Here is a 25,700-nt window from a genome sequence, read left to right as displayed (position 1 = left end):
CTCAGAACCACACTGATCGATTACGCTTTAAAGTTGGAAAATCTGATGATATTACAAATGTCTTGCCGTAAAACTCGTCTTGGAATTTGCCATTTGTATTTATATAACTATTGATTTACTGTGATTTATGATAAATAAATACAAGTTGCTTGCTTTTCGAGAAATTGTATATTAATTACGCATTCGGACAATGTATGTTCTTACATAAACTAGTTGCTTGGCTTGATTTCCAAGAAACTCGTGTATACACAGAGTGTACTTTTATTTTCCGTAATACGTTTTTACGATGTGATCGCCGTCGTTATTTTTAAACGAATTCAATTCAAATTTGATTTTCATTAGCAAAGTTTCTCGTCATTTATGTTACAGATAAGCAGGCAAAGCATAGACGCCTGTAAGGAATACTTCAGGGATGATCTGGTGAAAACTGATTGGCAACTGATGGTAGAACTGAAAAAGCTCTTCCAGATACTCTAGGACATACTGGACTGGGTGGAAACATTGAAGCTCCATCGATGGTTTTATGGGTTGACAAATGTAGGAGCGAGGGCTGCGATCAACGAGCACACAGACCATCTTGGATTCGTTTCTGATCGTTGTCGATCGTTCTCCCGAATTGTAATATATACGTCGAATTTTCTGATCTTTCTGTCGTTGTACTTGATATATGCAAATAATCGACGCACGCCTTGCTTCATTCTGTGATCCCTCGAAACTTTCTTCAGGTTTCATTGCACGTGGTCCCTGTTTTGAGAAATAATGTTAAAAGTCGCTCAAGCTAGAAGTCACGCGATCAATCAACGACAAATCAACATTTCTTTTGATTAGAAGTTTTCTGAGACGAATAGAAGATTGATGCACGTAATTACATGTTCGCTTAATCGATATGTAGTGACGCGTTCTTCTTCGTGTCACGTAAACGCTGTTATCGATGTTTTCACGAACTGCATACAGTACCACTGAACACAGCAATGGATATGAAATCAAAAGTGGAAACTTAATCATGTAGCATCGAATATTATTTTTAATAATTTTTAATAACAATTTCCTGACGCGTACGAGATGACGTCGTGTCATCAAGTTCGAAACGAGGCCGCGCGATTCGACGGTTTCTGCTCGAAAGCTTTGCAATAAAGGCAAACGATCCAAGAACTCCGCAGTACTTAATCACCGTGCTCACGCTGGGCTCAACGAGAACACGCAGAACGAGAAGAAACCATGTCGAATAGTTGAATTGTTTAATGCGTACAATTGAATATCGTTAGCAAATCGTGTCTTAGAAAACCGTGTCTTACGATTAGCAAAACCGGATGTAACCTCTCGATCGCTGCTGAATCGAGCTGTTACCATAAAGCAGAACTAGATTTCGCGATAGCAGTTCGATAGCGTGTAACCGAGGAAAATAGCTCGCAAATAGTTGGAAACGAAATCTGCATAAATGTTGGAAATATTTTTTGAAATTAGAAAACGAGATTTTTTGAACGATATGGCCGAACGAAACGGGCAAAAAAGGCAAACACAGAAAGACAAAATAACGAAACGGAATAGGATTTCTAGGATCCAGAAGATTGTAAATGTATCGAAACTAAATTATCCTAATAGGTTTTATAGAGCAGAGAGACAAGAGGGGCCTTGGAACAATTTTATTACGTCGATGATTTTTGAGAAACGAAATACAATATATCTGTGCTCGCGCTAAATTCGATCTCGGACGATAATCATGCAGCAGGAAGCGAAAACGAAAAAAATTGAAGAAAAGTCCTTAGCGTTCTCTAGTTTCCGGTCACTTAGATCTCTGAATTAGCCGTCGACGAGTTGAACGAGTTTCGTCCGATACTACCTCGCATGCGGTTGCGCGAGGCGAACAAGGCGGTGACTGTTCGAACGAAATGGGACTTCCGTCTTCTCTCTTTCTCCTCTTCCACCGACGATTTGACCGCAACGATTCCTCCCGTTTTTGCGATCAATCCTACGTCACACGCTCCGGTTTCCTTGCTCGCGACAAGCCACTCTACTCGCGCCGTGTCTTTTTTGGGCTTGTTACGAGGCTCGTCCATCTTCCCGTGGCAATTCCAAAGAAAAATCCAACGAGAGATAATCTTTTCTATCCCTCGTTCTTTTTAGTAAAATTTACCGAATGCAATGTAGAAATTTAATCGCGTCTATCTTCTTTTCTAACTCTCGCACTAACTAACATTTGACTTATTATGGGGGAAATTTAGTTAACTTAGCCTCAACTGTGCATGTTCACGCATTTGTAGGAAATTTAAGAATGCAAAAATATACAGAATGGATACGATACGACGAAACATATATATGATATTTGATATACGAAACGGTAATGCTTATGTTCACTTGGGTTACTTGGTTATGCCCGAGAAAATGTGAATTTATGTAAAGATCCGCAGTTCAGCTGCGAAAGTCGCGTTGTTGAAACGTAATTGTGCAATAGGGATATAGTGCTAATATATTCTCGCGAGTTTTCACGGATGTCTTTAACATTTATAACATTGAATATTCAACGCGTGGAATTTCTCTATAAAGTGAATTGAAAACATTGATATACGGATAGAGGAAAACGAAATATGGTATTAATTATGACGACGAATTTTGTCACGAATGGTAAACTCGTCTTAGTGTCGGTACTCACCATCGATTCGTGGAAGCAGAAGCGTGTCTCGCATACAGTTTCCTCCGACGTGTTTCCGGTTTCGTCGTGTCGAGAACACACGTGCGAGGAAGAGAAGGAAGAGAGACAGAAAGGGGAGTAGGTGTAGATACGTGAATCGGAGGAAGACAGCGAATGAATGAGTGACTGAGAGACAGCGAGAAAGATAGCGTGTATGCGTGAGAAAGAGAAAGAAGATAGAAGAGCAAAAAAGTAGAATGATGTTACATTAGAAGAAGAAAAAAGGAAATGATATACGAGAGCCTCACGTGTTTTGTATATGTATTCACTTTGTATAAAATAATCGAGCGAATTATCGCGATAAAAATAAAGACTACAAGTTTCACAAGAAAAGAACGAACGATCGATCGGACGATTTGCGCTCGAGTGTATCAGCGTAACCTTCTTCCTGTTTTTGTTTTCGGAGCGTACAGTGTCACGAGGTTCCAGAGAAGAAACTCGCCAGAGATCGACCGTCCGATGGCATTCTTTCGTGCTTTCCAGCCATGCGTTACGATCCGCGGCTTTAGACGCTCGCTCGGCTCTCGCGAAAACGAGAGGGGATTACTTATCTAACGATAAGAATGCAGAAAAATTTTCAATAATGTATACAACGTGTCGCAGTAATCTTGGTACAATCGACAGAGAGGTGACTTTATATGAAAGGATAAATCGAGCATGTAGAACAATTTTTTTTTTTTTTTTTTCATACAACGTTTCCAGAAAATCGTGTTTCACAGTTCGACAAAGATATGCGAATTTGACTAATTCACGACAACCGAGTGAACAATCTGCAGCATGTCATCCTATGTGTGAAAATAATTCTACGTTATTCTTCTTGTCTTTACACGTAGAATAACTTCCTCGTTACTATCTTTCCTGTTCAATTAAGAGTTAGCCTCGCGTATATTCGTACTCGATAGAAAGCTCGATCTTCTCGAAAACGAAGCATCGTATTTAAAAGTCTTACTCCATATTTCCAACATAATCTTTCACATAAAATCACCACCTTACCTATGGCGCTACGATTATCGAAATCGTATACCTTGTGTTCTGATGGAACGAATGAAGAACTGACGAAAAGATTCTGCAAGATACGCTAACAGCGTAACGCTGAAGTTTCGTTGCTAATTTTCGAAGACCGAGAAGCGCGAGCGATCAAATACCGGAAGGCAAGCGAAGTACGACCGCCGAATCAGGAATACTTAAAATTCTCCAGGGAGATACCATGACTCATTAACTTTTTAATGGTAGGTATAACTGTTCCGCTTCCTTCTCGCCGGTAGATCGGTAAATTTGAAACATAATTAGCGAAGGAACTCGAAACGAGGCTATCGTTTTGTGCACGATGCACACAGGAAATGCATCCGTGGCGAACGCCAGGGCGCAATGCACTCACGTTCCTTTTCTTCCGTTCCAGCCCGTCCGTATCATCGATTCCCGACGCCGCTTCGCGCCGAACCGCTTCTCTTTCTCTCGTTTGCCTCGGCTCTCTGTCTGTCTCATCTTCTCAAACCCACCGGAGACCCTCTTTTCATCGAATCTACGTGTCTTCGAGGCTCTGCCAACTGGAACTTATGTAAGTCGTTTAATCGGTTTACCGATGCGGTCGCCTCAACACGCATTTACTATACGCGAGTGTACGCGTAAGCGTAAGTGTGCGCGCTCATTTCCTCCATTCCCCTGCCTCCCAAGCTCCAACAGCCTCGTACTCGCCCCTACCCACCTTGTCGCCCCCTCGCCGATACCACTGCGCTCCCGAGTCATCGATATTGCCTGTTACAGTTGTCGAAGGAACAGGATAGGAACGAGCTTCTGGTATGAACAAATTGTCGGAGCAAAATTGACCTCGTTTCTTGATGTGATTAAGAGTGTGGATCGTTGTGTAGATTATTTTGGTTAGATTGTCAAAATCTGAACTTTATTTTGTAGAAGGAAGTACGCTTAGAACTCGTAGCATTACGTAGGAGTACTTAAGTAGCTGCTTTTGATACGAACAAATTTCTCGTTTTCAAAGAGAATATGTTTTACCAAAAAGTGGTACAATTTCTCATAGTATACAGTGACTCACGAAAGTATTTGAACATTCACTGGAGAATATTTGTATGAATATATCGTGTATGCTATACGAAAACTTTTTGAAATTTAACGAGACACAAGTATCGTGATTACGTAGGTAAAATTTGAAATCGATTAAAACATGTACATGGAAGCTGCAGATCATTTATTATAAACATCTACGTATTTAGCAAGAAATTAGCATACAATGTGAACAGTGTTCTTCGTGAATAATCAACTGTTCAAATATTTTGGTGACCTCTGCGAAATGTACGATTGTAACAAATATCTTGTAACTTTCATGTTTTTCAATTTCGTTTTAAATTTTACCGATATAAACATGATAGCCGCGTTTCGTTACAATGCTAATGAAATTTTAGAACGTTTCTTATAACGCGTATCATATGCTCACAAAGTGTTTCTATACGGTAAAGATGGATGACTATTACGAGCATAATCTTCTATTGCAGTTCGACAGTTTAGTGTCGAAGTATGAAATCGATCCAAAGTTTTTCGTCACTCTAAACAAAGCTTCTAACACGACTGTGGGGATATCAGATAGATTGAATTCAAGTCGCTTGAACTCAGGTAACTTGGTTAATCTGATAGAAATTTGATGAACAACTTTCCCTTAGATACTGTCGCGATAAACGAAGAACGTCTAAGTAAATATAGTGATATAAGGATTATAGTAATACAGCGATCAGAATCAGTCGGTTCGAATCTTTTCCTACGCAAGACAGAAAATATGTCGTGTCCTTGCTGGGAGCAACTGAGAAATACCACCAAGTCGGCACGCCAAGCGGCGCTCAATGAACACACGTCATTTCGAGTCATTCATGCATCTGCAGGTTGTCCTCGCACGTCTATACGCAACACACGTGGTTGCGTGTGCGTTAGCGATGGGAATGATGACCTCGCAACCGATGTATCGATGCTTTCGTGGAAAGTATTCGTTCGTGCGACGATCGAACTATAGGCGAAGATAACTTCCGAAAAGTAGAGTTCGATCAACGGATGTCCTGAATCGTTTATCGGCTACTACTGCATTACTACTTCTTTATCGATAACCATTGTAACGGATGTATTACGTATCGTCTGTGGGAAGTATTATGTAATTTGTTTTCCTCGGATTTGCCATTCGCGTATTTACGAACGATAATGACAAACTTAATTCCTACCGTGTAACAAGCTGTTTACTTATCCGATTTCTTACAGACAATTTGCTAGATTTTTCCGATTCATAAATATTTATTTGAAAGAAGCAAAAAGATATTCATGGATAAAAAATGTGAATCGATAGAATCGTGCCTCTTTCAGTAGTTTTTAGCGGTTTCAATATTACTTTCGGTATCTCGATCGAACGTTTATCTTTCCGTGTTAAAAAAAAATCGCCATAACGAAAACATTTACAATTTTATCGACCTCTTGGCGAAAATAATCGGCATCTTTTAAAGATAGTAAAATTGAATGCCATTCAAGAAATGTCACAAGTTACGTAGCTGTGTACATAATAATGGAGCGCGTGCACCATTCACTAGCGGCTGGCATGAACGCGTATATTCGTCCGTGGTTTAGGTCACGAAAGATCGCGTAGATAGTTACATGTACTCAGAAAAACGGCGTATCGTTATCATTTGTCCTACCTCCCCTCTTCGGCCGTGTCTTTGACTCCGGGTTCTTTCCGCTTCGTTCCTCTTTACTTCGTTTCTGTTTCTCGTTCACGTGACTTCGTTTTGACTTAAATCTATTGCAGGCCTAAGCAAATTTCTCGGTTCATTCGTATCGATACTCCGAATATATACGATATTTCTTAAGCGATACATCTCGATCCAATTTGAACATTATAAGAGAAAAAAGATGATAAGTGTATTTCTGTTAAATTTTTCACTTAATATCGCTTTATGATTAAATGAGAGAATTTTAATATGACGAAACAACCTGTTAGGTTCAAAAATAGCTGATGAGTTGACGAACTTTTATAGAAATTAAAGATATAATTATCGAAGATAAGCAATATTTTAATACTATTTTTTAAATTTCGGAATGGACGAAAAAAAAAAAAAAAATACACATCCACCTCGAAAATCAAATAAAAAGACAATTTTGATAATATTCTCATTATTGATTAACAACTTATCGACTTTTAAAATTAATCCCCTGTAAAAGGATAGAAGATACGACTTATCTGTTCTTCGATTGTCTAAAATTATTACGTTTGAAATATCCAAGAAAAGGAGAAAAACATTCGGCCAATTTAATCTGAAAGGACTGTTCGTATGCATCGATTAAGTTTCTTTTTTTTATCAAATGTTTGCGCGATTTCGCATGACGAACGAAGAAATCCGGCGGGACTACCGAGTCGCTTGCCATGACCGTTCGATAAAATTTGCAACGATATATCGTGGCGCTTTCAATAGCGGCATTCTTTCGTAGGAACAACTCGATCAAGGTCAGCTAGAAGCGAGCCGAGAAGAGAAGGAAAGACAGAAATGTGTCTCAGTATGTCGTAGGTTACAAATCGTCCAGGCGGGAGCTGTAAACAGGCGTAAGGTTAAACGGGCGTACACACTTAAGTGCATTAATGAACGCGTTTAAGATACGCGGCGTGCCGTCGTTTAAATATAGGCTAAACCAGTGTTTCTCAGCCTACTCGTTAAAATATAGACCATTTGAAGACCCAAGACTTTTGCGTCACGGTTATATCTCGCTGATGCTTGCCGTGTAAACGATATCGTGAGAACTAAACTCACGATCCACCAGGCGACAAACTTGAAAGTAGCTCACCGAGCGATTACTTTGATATCTTTTCTCTTCTTCTACTCAAATGCAGTAAAATTACGCTTTTGCCTTGATATTTCTTCGAATTGCGGTTAAACAAGGCGAACTACGACGCTCGCAGTAAGAAGTGGCAACGCCAATATTTAAATCGTAGTTATTGGAAGAAAAAAGAACAATAATCTAGCTTTCGTATCCAAAAGTGTAAAGGTTTATTGCTAGAAATATCAATAGACCGTGAATTTATATGTAGAACGTTTGAAGAAGTTCTTAAAGGAAGGTATGAAAAATACAGAAACAAAAACAGTAGGCATTCATTGGATCCAGATGTGTTGGAGTTAAGATTAATTACACTTTTGAGAAGTCACATTGGCCAGCTTCGTAAATGGAAAGGTGTAGAAAGGTTCGTGACGGTGTTACGAATACTGCTTTTAAAATTTACCTTTACTAATATATACGTTGTATTACAATGAATAGACTTATGGAGAAGTAAAGCATTTGTTTTTTGAGAATTCGATATTGATCGTGTATTTATGTTTATTTTATGGAACTAAGAATTTAATAAAAAATAAAGTCGATCAGTTTGGCCTCTAAGAAGCTCAATAATAAATATAAAAATTTAGGAAGAAATCTGCGGACAAAATTTTTCACGTTCGGATTTACATGCTGGCTAGGGAACAGTTAGCAAAAGGAACGGAACAACTGAACAGTCAAGAAACGAGAGAACGATAATGTGGAGTAGCGAGGAGGAAGCAAAGCAATAAAGTTGCGAAAACGAGGGTAACTTTCGTCGTCGTTGTTTTCGAGCGTGCTACTCGTTTCACATCATGCGAGTGCCTTACTTAATTAGACAATTAACCCTTGCAACCATTGAAACCGATGGCGCAGAGAATGGTCAGCTAAGCGAAAACGACACTGTTCTTTTAATTTGTCCTCGGTCCTGAATCAGGTTGACACAGGAAACTGGTAGTTCTCTTTTAACGTGGAACTAGTCGAATTTTCTAAAAAATCTGTAATGTGCCTTCCCGTAATATGTCAACGATATTTTACACGAAAAAAGAGATTCTATATTTTCGATCTGCACTTGTTCAAGAGAACGCAATGAGTTAAATTTCCTATCTCTCACAAAGAAGCATTTTTAAGATTCAATATTTATACTGTTGATTGATTCTATGTAACAAAAATTGTTCCTTCTTTGGTTTTGTAGTTAAACACGCATACCTCTTGGTACTTTTCAAAATTTCTAAAACATTGTTCATCTCAGTAACTGTACCATTGTCTTCCACAAAACTTTGTCAATCTGACAGCTATTTTTAAATCACATCTTTCAACCTGACAGATGTGATGTTGTTTTTGTTTTCAATTGTGACATATTAAAATGCTTCTGCTCGATCATAAAGCAATATTAAGATCAGAAAATCATGTTTTCTCTCCTATCATCTCCAAGTGTTATTCGCGCTTGTCAAAGATTCAGAAGCTTTTCAACAAGATAGTGCACGAGGTGGCAAGAATTATGAGACGAACGTGTCTCCGTTTGCCAGTTGAGAGTACGTCAGGACGTGTTATTACGACGCTAGGAAAGGTGATCATCGAACGCAAGAGGGAAGAGGGGAGCTCGTCGGTCGGAACGTAAAGAAGGGAGAGGTAGGACGAAGCGTTTCCACACCGGATATCCTCTAGAGGGAAGTGGTGCACGCGATTCATATCGCCACGCCCGCAATGCAAAATGTGTATTTGTATTATTATTACTATTACTCCTATATATATATTATAATTATTATTATACTATTATAAATTCGTCATTTGTGTTGTATCTATAACAACTATGTAAAGACGTAAGAAGCGCGGAAGGTCTCGCGAATAAGAGGACTGCTTCTTTTACGTCTCATTAATTACGATTTCTTTTTACCTCATTATATTATGTTTGCTTCGTTTAAATTCTCGTTGTCAGCGTCGAGACTGCGTCGAACACAAAGATTTTCATTTTAATTCCATTTTTATGACACTGATAACTCCTTTGAGACTGATTTCGCGCACCTCGAAAACTATTATAATACAAGAATGTTTCATATTTTGACATTCCAATTATGTTAAATGCTTTTGAAAATTAAGGCCTTGAACTCGTCCTCGACCAACGTTGTTTGTAACGATAAGTTCGCGAGTATAGCTGCCGCTAATGAATCAGGTGAGTTCTCGAGCAACGATATGAACGAACGTTTCATGAAAACCTTGGGTATCTCCTTTGCATGTATGCGAGTAAAACATGGTTTGCAGCAACGCTAGTGCCACGTTATTAGACGAGTCTGACCAGTCGCGTTTCTAGATCACTTTTCGTTGTTCCCTTCAATGTCGTCAGCTTGTTTTTTCTCGACTCTAAGGATTTATTCGTCTCGATACTACGTTCCGTTCGATTCCCGATCGTAAACTTCGAGACCTTTGAAAAATGCGATTTGTAAATCAATCACATGTTTAATACGCCCGCTTCGCGCATTCGAGATTAGAACAGTGGCATTTTTGCCTGGAAACCGGTTCACCGTATTTACTGCCGAGTACTAAGAGTCGTCACCGTCGATGCGTTTCGTAAAACCACTCCAATCTTTACATACATATAAACGAGACAAGTAGATCGCTTTTCAGCAACGACTGGACTATATTTTTACGTTTCTTGTGTTTGAATTATATAGAAGGATCACAAGGAAAGAACATGATAAGTCAAATTTTCTATCTTTTACATAGAAGCAATTTTAAAATTCTATTCGTTGTCAATCAATCTGAGATTACCGAAATTGCGTTTTTGTTTAATTTTAGAACTAAACGCGCGTTCTCTTATTCCCCTGAAAATTTTAAAAATATTGCTTGGCTTACTAATTACGTACACCTTTGGTTTTCACAAAACATCAACTATTATCATAATTTAACAGCTATTTTTGAAAGACTTACATGTCTGGACCTGACATTTTTGATTATGTTATATTTAACATTCTCCTGTTTGATCATAAAGTGAGGAAATCAGAAAATCAACAAAGATGTATTAAAAAATGAGTTTATCTCCTTTATGTTCATATGTAAGTTCACCGATCAAATCAGGATATTTCAGATTAATCAATCTATTCCAATCATTGACGGAAACGCTAATCTTCTGATTTTTGAACATATTTTTATGCGACGAATAGGAGTGGAAGATTTGACGAATACCGTGATAAAATCTCGTCGACAAGAACAAATTCACAATCTGTACATAAGTTATTATATAAAATCAGGATATTTTGTATTTCGTCGTCTAATTAAATATTGTAATTCAATCATTGATACGTAGAAACGCCAGTGAAAATACGATACAAATACGATTGGAAGGTTTGTCGAATACCGTGGCGAAGTCTCGAGGACAAAAGCGTCGATTTGGAACGTATATACAGTGGATAAGGTTGGAAAGGCGTCCGCGGGAGAGGAAAGAGCGCGACGTGATGCAACCCGGTGTATTTATGGTAATTTTATTTGCAGGAGTCTGGTCGATTTATCTTGACAATATTCCGCTCGTGATTCGAAACTTGCGTGTCCGATTAATACTCGAACTGCTGCGCTGCCTGGTGTCCCGGCTGGGCGAAACGGAGATAGCCAAGCTGGAAGCGACAAGGACAGCCTGGTTTATGCTCACTGTCTGCCTTACAACAGGGAGTGGGAGGAGGAACACGCACACACGGCCGCATAAATAACGTGGCACAGCCACAGAGTTACGGTGCGACTTACGTGTAAACGAATAGAGTGAGACGAACAGATGGGGAACGAGGACAGTCGTACGGGTTGTAAAACAAGAACGACAAAGACGAAAGAGGATGTAGTCGGCGGACATTTCCGAAGAGAACCGAGTATCCCCGACATGTGGGAGAGCCCCGTAGTACATAGAGGGGTATCGGTTTTATGACGTTCGATCACCTGAGCGAAGATTTTTCAAGCACCACGGAGCGAAGAGAGAATACGAACGAGCGAAATCGTTTCCCGCTTCGATATCCTTCAATGAATAAACCGTCCTCCCTGAGCGCATTCTCGTCAGTTCTTTGAGAAGAGATCGCGTTTAAGAACTTATGAATGTTTTGCTTCCAGAGTTGATTACAAATATATTTGTTTAATACATTCCATGTTAATCGCTCGTGTATAAGGAATCTGTAAGTTTGATTAATTAATGAATTATTTTGAAAAGCGACGATCACACAACAACGTAAAAGTAGATTTTGATAAGCGATATGAAATGAATGAACATGATAGATAGGAGAGAGAGTGAAGCGTGAGTGTCGTAGATTAGACGCGGTACACGTGTACGAAAGTTGGCAAAAAGTACGTGGGACCTGGGTGAACAGAAACAGCCCTGGTCGCACAATACGAGCATGAATGAAGTATCGCGTCTGGCTCGCGGGGTACGGTATACTCGGGCGAAGCAGGGCGAAGCGAGGGGGGGATGCAGGCGTCACGGTGCTTTCGTGGCGGTGAGGTTGCCGCAACGTATGTATGCACGTTTACGTGTAAACGATCACGCTCGTGTGAGTGAACGCGCGCATATGCAACTTTCGGTATGATCGAATGCGCATGCGCATCGTGTGCACCCCACCCACAGACAGACAGGCCGCTGCTCTGCTGTTTGTAACAAGCAGAGAGTCTACAACGCCACACCAGCGTTGAGCGCAGCCGGCCTCGGCTCCAAACGAGACACGATTATACTCCTGCTGTGAAAACGAACGGTATATACGGTATTGAGAAAAAAAGAACGGGTGATACTCGAGTCGGAAAGAGGGAAAGAGGAGAGCAAGAGAAATCGCGAGTGTACGCGTGCGCATTATTATATTTCTCTCTTTCTCGTTAAACTAGACCAAACGGCGAGATTGTTCGCCTAAGATTTTCCGTGAGAAACAGGAAAAGAGGTTCGTTCGCCTTTCCGCTCGATAGTCGTTAGTGTGTACAAACACGTCGTTTACAGTCTGTTCGAATCACATTTGGATCGTCGTACGCGATCGTATTCACCGGGAGAACTGTAAACGTGTTACACGCTTTAAGTCGAAAGTGGGAGAACGAAGAGATCCGATGGATACACGAAGGCTCGAGGATCGATTTGATCGTCGACCGGTACGGCAATACGAACGAACGTGAAAAAAGTTGGAAGGAAGAGAGGTTAGAAAAGACGACAAGGAGGGGGGAGAGATTGCGTCGTGTACGTGATCACGAAGGCTGGAGGAATACGTGGTCGAAGCAAAAAGCGAAAAAAGTGCGGAGGAAAGAGAGAATAAAAGAAGAAGAGAGAGAGCAAAAGGGAAAAGGAGAGAAAATAGAGAAGGTGTTGAGTGGTGGGCCTGCGGGACGGACAGTACGTGCCTGGGTTGCGCTCACACGATCTACACTGGCATGGCCGCCGAGGCCAGCTGAACTTTTTCTTCTCTCTCTTGCACGACGATCGTTGCTCCCACCCATTTTATCCGTCTTTCTTCCTCCCTTCCTTCTTTCCTGTCTTGTTTCTCTCTCTTTCTCCATCTGTCTTTCTTCCGCTCCCTCGTTCACGCTTCTCCCACTCCTCGTGGCTGTTTCGTCGTTTCGTCTCTTTTTTTCTTCCATCCATCCGACTCGTTCCAACTCTCTTTCTCCCCCGTTCTTTGCTTAACGCAAGAGAGGAGGACCGTGCGCCACGAATACCCAGGCTCCCCGTGTATGCATTCGCTTGTGTGTGCGTGCAGTTTGCCAGCCATCGCGGGGAAATCGAGCGGAGGCTTGCCATTCGAGAAAATCAGTGAACGCAAGCGAACCCTTACGCTGGCTGATACTTAACCACGGACACACGCGTTACATTTATCACCATCAGTGGTGTACGTATCGAGAATTGCGTCGTGCTTATGTGATTCCTAAAAAAATCTCGCTCGATCGATCTACACGATTGATTTTCTCACATAGATCGCGGGAATTACTGAAACTACGGAACGGTGGAAGTGTGCACGAAAGAAACAAAATTGTATCGATATCTGACGGTGACATCGTTTCAATGCAGAGACCTGTTAAGCTGACTGCATCGAACGCTGTATAATAGATCTCCTGACTAGAGAGATATAATAGGAGAAAATCAATGACAATTGGATCTTAGCGAAACGATCAAATTCCCCCCAACAGTGTCAGTCAATTTACGGAAGAACGGGGCAATTCGATCGATTGTGACGCACCTGTCGGCATCGTCGTCGTCGGGGTGCTGCTGGCAGTGGCAGAGGCAGAGAGTGTGGCAGTGTCTCGTGTGCCGGTAGGAGGAGACGGAAGAATAACGGAGGGCAGAATAAAGGGCAGGCATCCAGCTCGGTGAAGTTTACGCACGAGGACGTACGCGTGAGAGTGAGTGAGTGAGAGAGAGAGAGAGAGAGAGAGAAAAGGAAAAGCACATACGCTTTAAGGAGGAAAAAGCAACGCTTCGAAGAAGAGGAAAGAAGGATGCGCGAGAAGGAGAACGTTGGTGAGGAGGTCCTACTCGTTGCTTTTCCACGACGAGCAGCAGTACTGTTGTTCGAGGTGCGAGCCGCGTGACACGAATGCGAGAGTGCGAGAGAAAGGAGAGGCAGGAACGAGGGCGAGAGAGAGAGAGAGGAAGGAGATCTACCGAAGAGCGAAGGTATATCCGGCCGTGGCATGTGCGCGCGACAAGGACAGAGCGAAGTGGCTATTTCTGTGGAGCATAGGGGGCCGCCCGTATAAAATAAGCAGTGAATGAAGGAGCCTGTTTACTGGCAGACGGCCTACGCGAGATTCAGTCGTCGGCTCTCTTTCTCTCGCGCTCTCTCTCTCTCGGCCGCGCACGCTAATCGTCGTTCTCTCGTACCTTCTCTCTCCCTGATTTTCGCTCTCACTCGACCAGCAGCCGTCCCGTAGCGGAAAGAGAAAGGGAAAAAGAAAGAAAGAAAGAGAGACGGAGAAGAGCGCGCATCGTTGCCACGAGAGAGAGCCTATATGTGTTCCCAGTGCGCGAGAAGAGCCCGCAGTGTATTCACCGGTCTTGTCCTTCTGTCTCGCCTCGTCTCGACTCGTCTTGCCTCTCCCTCCTCTTACCTCACCACACCTCGTTCTACCTCTCCTCACCTCGCTTCACCTCATAGCACACCTTAGTACTCGTTCGACTCTCCGCCCTTTGCCTCGCTTTGTCACGGTTTGGCTTCCTCTCCTCGTATTCTCCTCTACTCTCTCCTCTCCACGTCGTCGTAACCTCGCCTCGCCTCGCCTCGCCTCGCCTCGCCTCGCTTCACCTCATCTCTCGTCTCGTCTCGTCTCGCTTTGCCTCGTCTCGTCTCCTCTCGGTTTGCCTTACCTCGCATCATCTCGTCTCACTTCGTCTCGCCTTGCCACGACTCGACTCGACTCCACTCGGTTCTCTCATCTCCTCTTCCCCTGCTTGTGTTTTTCTCGACAGAGCTCTTACGCCGGAGCCACCGTGCCGTGTTCACCGCTTTCGTTCCTAACCACGGAAATCTACCGATAATCCGTAGTCTCTACGCGAGTTTCTTGTTCGTCTGTTACGTTTCACTACACTATGCCATTACACCTATAGTATCCGTACTTTGGAGCATGTGTTTACGTGTTGTGTCGTGACCAGTGCGAAAGAAGAGAAGTGAGGAGATAGAATATAAGGAGGAAGAGGCAGATAAGAAGAGCGAACGCGACATATCTTCTTTTCGAAATCTTACGGTGCGCGCAGTCACTGCTGCTCCATCTTTCTTTCTCGTTCTTGTTTCCCCATTCGCTTTCCGAACGCAGACCGCGTGTTGTGTGCTCGCGGATTTCAAAGAAGAAAAAGAAAAGGAAGATAGTGAAAGAGAGATTGCGGCGATAAAGGGAGTCGTCGGTTCGCGCCTCTAATGAATTCGTGATCGAACACGTGCCACGGAGACTACAGCGAAGGATAAAGCTAAAACGACGATTTCGCGGTTCGGTGAAGGATACAGGTGAAACGGAAGTGCCGAAAGTGTGGATACCTTGGACTACGAGCCGCCCCCGGTGCTGCCACCGCGGCGCCCGCCCTGGCCGTTTAACAGCCCGAGCAGCACCGCCTCAAGGTACATCGGGCAGCGCACCACCACAATCGCCGCCACCACGTCCCCGTTGACACCGACGGCGGCTACGACGACTATCACGTCGACGACGCCACTGACGACGACGCTTGTACCGGCGCCGTCCGCCTCTCAAGGCTCAACGACCTCCTCGTCTGCGCGAGTGTCGCCGCAGCCGCCACCCTTGACGCCGCCCCAGTATCCTGCGCCTCCACGGCCCCCTAGTCGAAACGGTGAGTCTGAACTTTCAATTTTTATCCAACATGAATTTACTTTCTACCGTCATTCGATCGTTATTTTTATTACGGGAATTTTAACTAAGCTATTAATCGGAGAAAACGAATCAAGTCGTCACGCTCTCGAGCCGATTCTCTTGGATATAGTATTTACTTTCTTCGTCCCTATTCCTCTATGATTTTAGGTACCATTTCATTTCGATGTAGACACTACGACTGACGTAAATCTGGTTAAGGGATGAATCAGTTATTCTAGTGCGCCTTTTCTAACGTTGAAAAATATTTCAAGCTCGAGTAAAATATGAAAATGTGCGATTACTTGTTTCAATCCTATGATAAACACTTCCTGATAACACTAAAAATCCGTTTTATTTGCTAAAATTAGAGCAAGATTGTGATAGAAATATTCGAAGATCGTAGTAGGGTTAATATGCTTAACCTAACCTTTTTCGTTCCTGAACGAATCGTTAATTGAAAGGAATCGATCCTAAAGAAACTCTGTAGGCTGTTGTTGGTCGTTTCTTTCTCATTGGGGATTCACTTTTGGAATCTAATATAAGGGAGACCTAGTCAAACGAGTCTACCAAAACTTTTATGGTTTCTATGTAATATGCGGTATACTGTACACCATTTAGGGTTATTCCACGTTTCTTTAGAAAATATAACATTCATAGCTCCGAAATATAGCTTGCTGGTATATGAACTTGTTTTTATACGATCGACGATCGGTAACAAGCGAGGTCGCACGATTTCTTCGTAGCAATTTCATCGACGATCGAAGCGAGCGAGCGTGACTCGCCGCGGATTGAGTCACATTACGCTTTCATAGAAGCCAGCCAGAAGGCACGGGCCGAGTAGTGAATGAAATTTACTGGTGTAGAAAGTTCGCGAGAAAGTCGCCGCCACCTTTCCGTTCGTAACGCCCGACACATTTTACGTAGCCGTGTTTCCTCCTCGAGCATTTGGCTTCGTGTGCTCGTTGCTTTCCTCCCGTCGATGGGAATGCTGACCTCGTAGGTGGGTCGCGTATGCTTTCATGGAAAGTATTCGCTTATTCTATCCATAAATGCACTGGGTGTAAGTGGTATTCGATCGATTTTCCAATCGTATTTTCTGGTGGCTTATGTCGAAAGAGAGGACAGACGTATTGAGTGACACGTGTAAAATGCTAAAATAAAAATCTGACTCCAAGTAAACATCGACTTTTATCTCGCGTTATCTATACCGGAGTTGATTCGCATTCGTTAACCTATGTTAACTGAATACCCTTTATCTTCTTTCCTGATTATTATATACCCCTATGAGCTATGATTTCATATTTTTATTTTATATTCTCCAAATGAATTTAAAAAGCTAATTTATTTGTTTCACATATACGCGAGTATGATTTATCAAAGATAGCGCCGATTGAAAACTCGCAGACTGTAATTGAATTAGTCTTATTGCTAGTTTCTTCTCTCTTGGAACGGAATACGATCGGAGTACGAGCGCATGCGCAGTGCCGCGCATTCACACCAACACATAGCCGCGTCATTCGCTTCGAATGGCAATAGGAATGAATGCCACTCGGTTTGACGTACCTGGCGCGCATGCGCCCGCGTGCCTCCGTCAACGTTTCACGTAAGTTTCTCGCGTATAAATACGTATGCCGATTTATCGGGTGCTCAAAGAATCTCGCGTAGAATATTACTAAACACCTTCGGTGAGTCACACTTCCGGTTGAATGATTTGTTTTCCAAGAAATTCGGAAATAGCAATAATCGCGAACAGTAACAATCATCAACGCGTACATCGAAGTTGTGAATCGTGCCCGAGATTAGGTTTGATATCTGGAAAGGCTCGATCGAATGGCTTAGTCAGAACACTGGGATATAAGATCTGACACGTAACATTTGATATTCGATCGTAGATTAGATATCTCCGATATTCATCGAGTGGATAGTGTAATCTTACTTGGAAATGTGCAGCCGGGAGTAAAACCAACGTTAGATTTACGAAAGTTTCTCCGTTGAAATCGAAGCGTATCGATCGATTCGAGTTTGATGACGGAAAATCGATGAATAAGTGTCTGTCATCTGTGTAATTTTACTGTAAAGTTTTACTGGACTTGAAATATGTAGTATATAGAGATAAAGGTGTGTGCTAGAGACTTTCAGGCCAACTTGTAGAGGCAGTTTACACGGCGACTTGCGAGGCAAGATATCGGCACGCTCACGCGCATCGTGACACAGATATACACGTAAACGAATACTCAGACAGAGACACGCACACACACATGGTAGTGTCGGTCTGGCATGAATGAAACCGTGATTTCCACGCATGGCGCATAGGTAGCTGACTCGTCTGGCGCTATGCTCGACTCATCGATGAGAAAGATTAATACGCTGTATCTGCGACAGGGATATAGAAACTAATTTCGTCTCGTTTTTCTTTCGTTCCGTTTTCATTCAGTTGGTTACGAATCGATAAGATTTCTCATTCAGGAACTTTTGAATGACAACTAGTAGATCGTACAGTGTCGTAATAATCTGTTTGTATGTCTGTAGAGTTTCAAACTCGTTGGATATATTTAACTTTTTTTTTATCGGAAAATAAATTTACGAGTATGTTCACACATACTATTTTTTGTATAGATTTATATTTAAAAAAAAGGCATTGATCAGGCGTATTCACCTTTCAATGTCGCCTCTAAATTATTGCCTTGCATCTCTGTGATTAATCGTAACTGGTAAACGAATGTACGAGTGGATCGGTGAAAAATGTATTTTTTTGGCATTTAGCCATCGTTTCCAACGTTCTCTACGAAGGGCTCTCTTATTATTCCGCTCGCGTTTGTCATTCCCTCGAAAGGGACAAGACGAAGTCGATGACGCAAAACGCGACGCAGAACGTGATTTTCCGATATTCTCGAACCACTGCGTCGCTTGCTGAATAATTCGAAGTACGTTCAAGATACGCGACAAAGATATTCATTATATCTCGAAAATGTTCCCCGTCTTCGGAAAACATTGAAGCTGAAGCTTTATCTCTAGGAACTATGTTAGACTAAGCAACGATTGGTCACAATAAAAATGAAACAACAAAAAAGGGAGAGATATTAAACAGATTCTTGGAATTTCCTTTAATTAGCCGTGATGTTAAAACACAGAATTCGATGATGTAAATTGATTAAGAAAACGCTTATAAATAAGATATTACATTAATATAACGTTAAATCTTAATGAATTAAGATACGATTAGATCCCAGGAAATTGATACTAAACGATAATTTAATCGAATGTTGATAGAAAATCGAGTCAATTTCGTGACGAAGCCAATGGAAATGCAAGTTCTCTGATTCTTGATACGTTAGTTAACGATGTATTAATATGTACTATGTATATGACATGGTTACGTATACGCTAGAAATTTGGTTTGACATTCGCATTTCAGTGTTTGTAACACACACTGCGTTCACGTTTAATCACATCCTATAGTATCTTTGAACCCAGAACGTACGATTGGTGGAAGGCGCGTTTCGAGCTACCGTTTCTTATGTAATGTGGCGCAACTTCGCAATAAATGCGGTGTGGTAACACTTTGCAAATGCACTTGATGATCTTCGCGCAAAGACGCCACGTCCTTGAGTGACATGTGTCCGGAATAATGAATCGAAGGAATATGAACAAAGTCATAAAAGGAGTGGTTGGCGTTGCACGTCCTCGCGCGTTTGCACGTGCGTCTTTAAACTCATCAACGAGTCATTTAAATTATGCACAGATCGAATCCTTCGTCTTTCAACGTCGGATAAAACGTCTTCCTATATCGATCGAAGACAGTACGACGTAGGAGTTTCGTGATCGATGAGAAATTAATTCGACATTGAAATCCTATAGACAACTTCTGGTTTTACATAAGAACAAGAAAAAGTATTTTAAAAACGAGACTCTATCTATACATACATTCAGGAAAAAAAAGATCCGTCGATGTGTTTTGCACCAGACACGGGCGAAGGGGGGCGGGGCATTGTGAAAGTTTCCATTCCAAAGCCACCGTTCCGCGTAACGTTGACGATGTTGCTTGCATTCCACGCGTTTCGACGTCGTTCGTGACGAATCAGCACGTCAACTTCCAAGCGAACTACGCCTGCAAAATTTCCGCAAATGCATTTCCATATAATAGGCACATGATATTTCCATATAGTACCATAACAAATCAAAATCGATTCTAAACGAAGCGCTTATTTCATTAGGCTTTGTTCCAATGTACATACGTGTTGGTATCCCGTTGAGCAATATTCATAATATGTTGACGATCGAGTCAACGTTTTCGATGTAGAGACGCCAAGCCTGTCGGCCTATCCTACTCTTGCAATAGTCTACAATCTAGAGTCATACTCGAATCTTTAACAAAGGGTATGATTCAAGCGTTCGAGTCTGATTCAATTCTCCTCTCGATTAATGCTGTCTATACTTGCGTGTATTTTAAATGACATGCTAGCCGAGACAAAAAAGACTAGAGATTTCTCAAGAAAATTCTTACAAATCGTTTTGCAATGTAGAGAAGCATACATTTCTAAAATATTCGACGAAGTGAAATTTTTCTTATATATACTTCGATTTCGCGAAAGCGCGCATTTCTTCGATTGGAACGCTGAACGCTTGGGTCACGTCCTTTGCTGAAGTAAGATTCTCTCCTCTCTTCGTAACACAAGAACACCGCCACTATCTTCATGTTTGCCAACCCCGTTATCTCTCGTTCCTCCGTCTTTGATCTTCTTTCCTGCTCTCTCGCATCTCTTTTTCATTTCCTCCTTCTCGCACTTTCTCTCTCTCTCTCTCTCTCTCTTTCCCTTCCTCCCTCCCTCTCGTTGCTACTCTACCCTCCCTGTTCGTCACCGTTTCATCAACTCGCTCCTGCTCGCCTGCTTTTGCACAAGCACTGAACGCAATCTACGATCATCGTTATGTGCTGTCGCGTCATATCCGGTCTAGCTGATCGCTCGCCTTCTCCCCGTTCGTTGTTCTTATTGCTCCTCTTTTCGGCCTTCTCGATGGGTCGCTGGTTCTCCGGACCGATCTACATGTCTGCTTCTTCCGACGAGCATTCGATTCTTTCTCTTCTTTAACTCCATAACTACTAACTTTTTTAATTTAATAATTTAGTTAGACTCCTCCCTGAATATGTTATACATAGTTAATTGAAATCAAAGTAGAGTACATAAGTATATAAGTATGTGTAACCGTGTTTCTACCTTAATAAGAGAAAATATTGATATCGTTAAGAACACTTGCAGGTTTTTGGTAATCGCAAAAATAAAAAATCTGATACCGGTGTTGTCGATTGATTTGATAGTTCTAGTATTTAGGTGATTTATGAAACTCGTTGCATTGCAGAGTACTCTGAACGAATCTCCAAAATATGTGTTTAGTTGATTGAAGTTGCTATGAAATTGTTATTTCAGTTGATTCAGTATGCTTCGGTATGCTTGAACTCGACGTTTCTGAAATTACCAAAACAACGACCGATTGTGGTAGATTAAAAAGCGCACTAGGTGCAATTTCATGCATAATTTCTTTTGATAATAGCTTTGTAAATAGTAACAATTGATCTCGTTATATGAATCACCTTCGGGTGATTCTTATTGTAATAAATAATGCCCAATTGTATAAATAATGGCTTATTGTAGTAAAATAATGCCTAAACTGATATTCAGAACAACGTTCCCATCGTATTCGTTGTGGGTGAAGTTGAAAGTCTCCTGCTTTCTCCGTCAGTGTATCGAAAATTATAGTAGCCGCAGTGGATTCAAGGGGGAGGACTGATGTAGTTTACTGCCACGAAGGTATCGTGTGTCGCGATCAGCTCACCGAGATTGACCGGAAGTCGCAGGGACGAAGATACGAGGCAGGCTGCTTAATTGGCGACTAGAGTATTCGATTCGGTTCAGGGTTCAACGAATTGGCCTCTCGGCGAATTAATTTATTGTCACTGTCACGGGGCCAACGTTATGATACACGGATGCATGGACTTTTATTGCGACCACGAATTATACGCGCATAAACCGACCGTAAATGATCGGTTACATAATACCGCCATAAAATAACATTTACAGCTCGTCAATTTCTACCTACGTTACCGATTTCTACTTCATACGAATATTATTCGCATTCACTACGTGTATCGTATAAATATGCGTGTATGTGTAAGCTTGTTAAGTTAGGGCGTGATTGCCACGCTGCATTACGATCCTTCCCTGGTATAGGTGTTTAAAATTCATTAAGTAAATCCATCGAGTAAATATAAAGTTTGTGGATAATGTAATAGTAGCCTGTATCGTGCTAACCACGTTACTATCCTTTCAATTTTCAGTTATTAGACTGCATTTATTTATTCATTTTTATGGTTTATTAATTACTAACTAACGATAGAAATCTCTGTTTAAGTATTCTATTTGCATTTAATTGCATTTAATTCGTGGAATTGGAAAGATGCAAGTGTGTACAAAATATAGATGATATGTAGAAGTATGTAAAATATTCGAAGCAAATATCCAAATTCCACATTTATGATTGAAACAGATCTTTATTTAGATTTCATTCTCGTTATTAAATATTTTATCTAAAAATCATTATTGTTAAATTATTTTGTTATATTACGTACATTCGGTACGTTTTCTTATCCTTAGATTCCTATTCAATTGCCATAAATATATAAACGAGTTTTATACGATACGTGTCTCATTATTGTTCGATTGGATCGACGATAATGCTCGCATTCGTATTTCGGACTTCAAACATCTGGGAAAAAGTCCGAGTTTCGAAAGAGTTTTTCCGTGGTCTGCATCCCGCTCCATTGGTCTGATCCAAATGGTCGCGTCCCTCTATCGTGTGGAACGACGTGCCCTTATCTCGAAGATGCTTTTACGAATTAGCACGATAAAGGCAGACCATTATGACAGCCGTGTACAAGCCGGAGTCGAGATGCGCTGTCGAGTCAGAGTTAAGAAGCAAGCATTTCAGTTTACCCGTATTTCTTCTCCTTTCTCTTCATTCTCGAACTTACACATAAATTAAACGTTAAGACAAGGAAAATGAAAAACTCTTCCTATATCAATCTTTTGATACTACTTTGTATGTTCTTTCTTTGCAACTATGTTCAATTAGATAAACACGAGAGTTATCGTATATCCGTAAGCTTCGTTTCAATTATTACTTTATTCGATACGACTTGATGTCGAGTGATTTGACTAATAATGAGAAGGATAGGAAGGATAAATAGGTAAATAGATTGTTCGAAAAATTCATAACACTGCAGACAATTTAATGTAATATTCTGTTACATGTTTGACGAGATTTCAGTTCAATAAAATGATCATAGAAAACTTTGTATCATCATTGTTCTTCTTCATACAGCTTAACACACGTAATCAGTATTTCTTAACAGCTCGTATAATATAACTTCACTTGAAAGGTAAAAGATACAGGGAACTTGAAATGTTTCAACGAATATTAAAGAACGCTGGATAGAACATCTTAAAAGAAGTATTTCCAAATTATTTGAAATGATCGGGGGGTAACTTGACTGACTTGTATAAAATTCTACTTCGACGGAGCAACAAGTGTTTATCTCGAATGCCTATAAAATTCTAACGCAGCAGATTCAAGCATGGCCGGTTTCTAAAACTGGACATCGCAAAATATTTAGGGCAATCTATTTCACTTTACGAGCTATTATTAGTTGCTTGAAAATTCATCCTCCCGAAATAAATGACCATCCTTTCTCTCTCTCTCCCTCTCTCTCTCTTTCTCCCTCTCCCCCCCCTCTCTCTCTCTCTCTCTTCATCTGCGTCTCTCCCTTTCACCGTTTTATGTGGCTTGGTCTCGCTCCTACGCCCGACTGTTCTTTGACTTTTCTCTTCGGCCGTCCTTGAAAGGAAGGGAACGTTGACCCTCACGAGAACGTCCATCTGTCCGTCCACCGATCCGTTCGTACGTACGTTCGTCCGAACGTGGTTTCATTCAGAATGCGATGCCAACAAGATCGACGTTGATATATACTGGATGAGGAATGATGTTGCAGAACAGGGAACAACACCAATATTGTTGAACCACTGCTTTTGCTCTTTTTTGCTTCTGATCCTTCTCGTGCCGTGCACCGTTCCCTAGGTAGCTTCGTCGACTACGTGGACATCACCGTGACGCGAATAATCTCTACATCGGTCGGGAAAACATTCGATTCGATATTAATCTGCTATCGATAATACAGTCACAGTAAGCCAGTGCTAGCTGTCATCCTAGATATATGGGTCCACGTAATCGAAACGATCGTGAACCTTGTTCGATTCTTCTGCTACCTTGTTTCTATATTTTCTTTGGCTCGTTCAGAATAGCAATTTGCTATTTACGTTGGAAATCGTATGGAATCTCGCTAGAGTATTTGATAGTATAGTTCGTTGGAAGTAACGCAGCATAGATATTCTGTTTCTGAATATCATTTAGCGAAATTTCGCCAATCAAGTTACAAGTTATCAACTTGATAAATACCTCAGCGTAATATATAGTAACGAAGGAGATTAAATTTTATAAATTATAAACTATCTATAGAATTTTAAGTAAGGAATCTGCAAGCTGAAGCTTGCAATTTGTAAGTTTAATTATATTATTAACTGATGAATTACATCTTGTTCGCGAATGTTTATGGAGAACTCAAAGCTGCAAAGATACACACAATTCGTATATCTAACGTAATCTATAAAATTTAGAAAGCGCAGCGCTATTTCTAATACCTAATAAATAAAACGATATTGTACCCAAATTCTTGGTTATATTTATAAAAACATGATTTTGCTCAAATAGCTGAAGTTCATCGATGAGACACGGTAGTTTTACGCAATTCGAAGTTTTCATCGTTTGGGTATGAAAGATTTCGAGGACTCGAGCAACGAGATTCGTCGAAGGAAGAGCGATGTTACTTACGATTTTGCGTAACAAACGCTTCGGTATTTGACAGAAACGATAACAAGATCCGCGATGCAGCCGAGCGCTGGCTCCCTTAACGAGAGGAATTCCTGCCGGTTGGATAAATATCGAGAGACGCATGTAGGCCGCGGCAATATGTTTACATACGTAAAACAGAGGTTTCCGGCGGAGTCAGGAGTCCGCGCGTATACACAATGCTTGCGTCGAAAATAGTTTTTCAACATACACGAGAGTCGGCAGTTTCACGACATGTGGTGGAGTGTGGGTCGCTACTGCGTGGGCTTGTATTTATATACATATATACAATATATGCGTGAATACGTAAACTTACGTATGTACGTGACTGCGTATTTGATATCCGGATTTTTCTTTCACCCTGTTGGATAATCAACCAGTCGTTTTCATCGAAAAATATTTAGCGTCTTCCTGGCATTTTTCACACGCACAAACGTTCGTCATATTTCCTTTCCGTTATTAATGTCGTATTTCGTCGACCAGCCGTTGATATTCATTGTTTGACTCTTCTTAAGGGACATTGTTAGGACGCTGTTAACTCTTTCAGGCTTGTATGCGATATTGCATTTAAACAAGTTATAAGCTAACTAACATTGGTTCGTTGCATTCTCTCTATAAAAACGCTATGAAATGTATGTTCTTGTCATTAATAAATCAATGAAAAAAGAATTTAACTCTCAGTTTAAAAAACACTCGATACTGAAAGGATCGAGACTGACTTCTTAATAAAAACTTATCCAAAAGTTTTCTTTGAAAATCGCCGAAATTTTTAAACACTGTAACCAATATTACCGATCTTTGCGGCAAGAAGAGTCTTCCATGTACAATAAAAAAATTTCATAATTATCAATCAGATCAGAGTTTTCTGATGACAATATTTGCTATCAAACCACCTGTCAAACAATCGAAACGAGACAGAAAATCG

General features: G+C 41.1%; 2 protein-coding genes and 1 long non-coding RNA gene across 4 annotated transcripts in view; all 3 read left to right on the top strand.

Annotated features, from left to right (window-relative positions):
- LOC132905502 (eukaryotic translation initiation factor 5B) overlaps positions 1 to 681 on the top strand; it is a 29,158-nt gene extending 28,477 nt beyond the window's left edge. For both annotated transcript variants that reach the window (XM_060956845.1, XM_060956856.1), the window contains exon 16: positions 370 to 681. In XM_060956845.1, coding sequence (XP_060812828.1) covers positions 370 to 477 — 108 coding nt within the window. In that variant the 3' untranslated portion in view covers positions 478 to 681. The remainder of the gene's footprint in view (positions 1 to 369) is intronic.
- A 2,760-nt stretch (positions 682 to 3,441) lies between these two features.
- On the top strand, positions 3,442 to 15,288 carry LOC132905456 (uncharacterized). The gene is made up of 3 exons (XR_009657802.1): positions 3,442 to 3,918; positions 4,089 to 4,247; positions 11,006 to 15,288. It is a non-coding gene; the product is annotated as an uncharacterized LOC132905456 (long non-coding RNA).
- A 175-nt stretch (positions 15,289 to 15,463) lies between these two features.
- LOC132905394 (uncharacterized) overlaps positions 15,464 to 25,700 on the top strand; it is a gene marked incomplete at its 5' end in the record, with an annotated part of 31,254 nt that continues 21,017 nt past the window's right edge. Inside the window, one exon of the mRNA XM_060956681.1 lies at positions 15,464 to 15,797. Coding sequence (XP_060812664.1) covers positions 15,464 to 15,797 — 334 coding nt within the window. The remainder of the gene's footprint in view (positions 15,798 to 25,700) is intronic.

Source organism: Bombus pascuorum, chromosome 1, assembly GCF_905332965.1.
Source record: "Bombus pascuorum chromosome 1, iyBomPasc1.1, whole genome shotgun sequence".
Taxonomy (NCBI): domain Eukaryota; kingdom Metazoa; phylum Arthropoda; class Insecta; order Hymenoptera; family Apidae; genus Bombus; species Bombus pascuorum.
The sequence above is the reverse complement of the archived record's forward strand: the minus strand, read 5'-3'. Positions and strand labels throughout refer to the sequence as shown.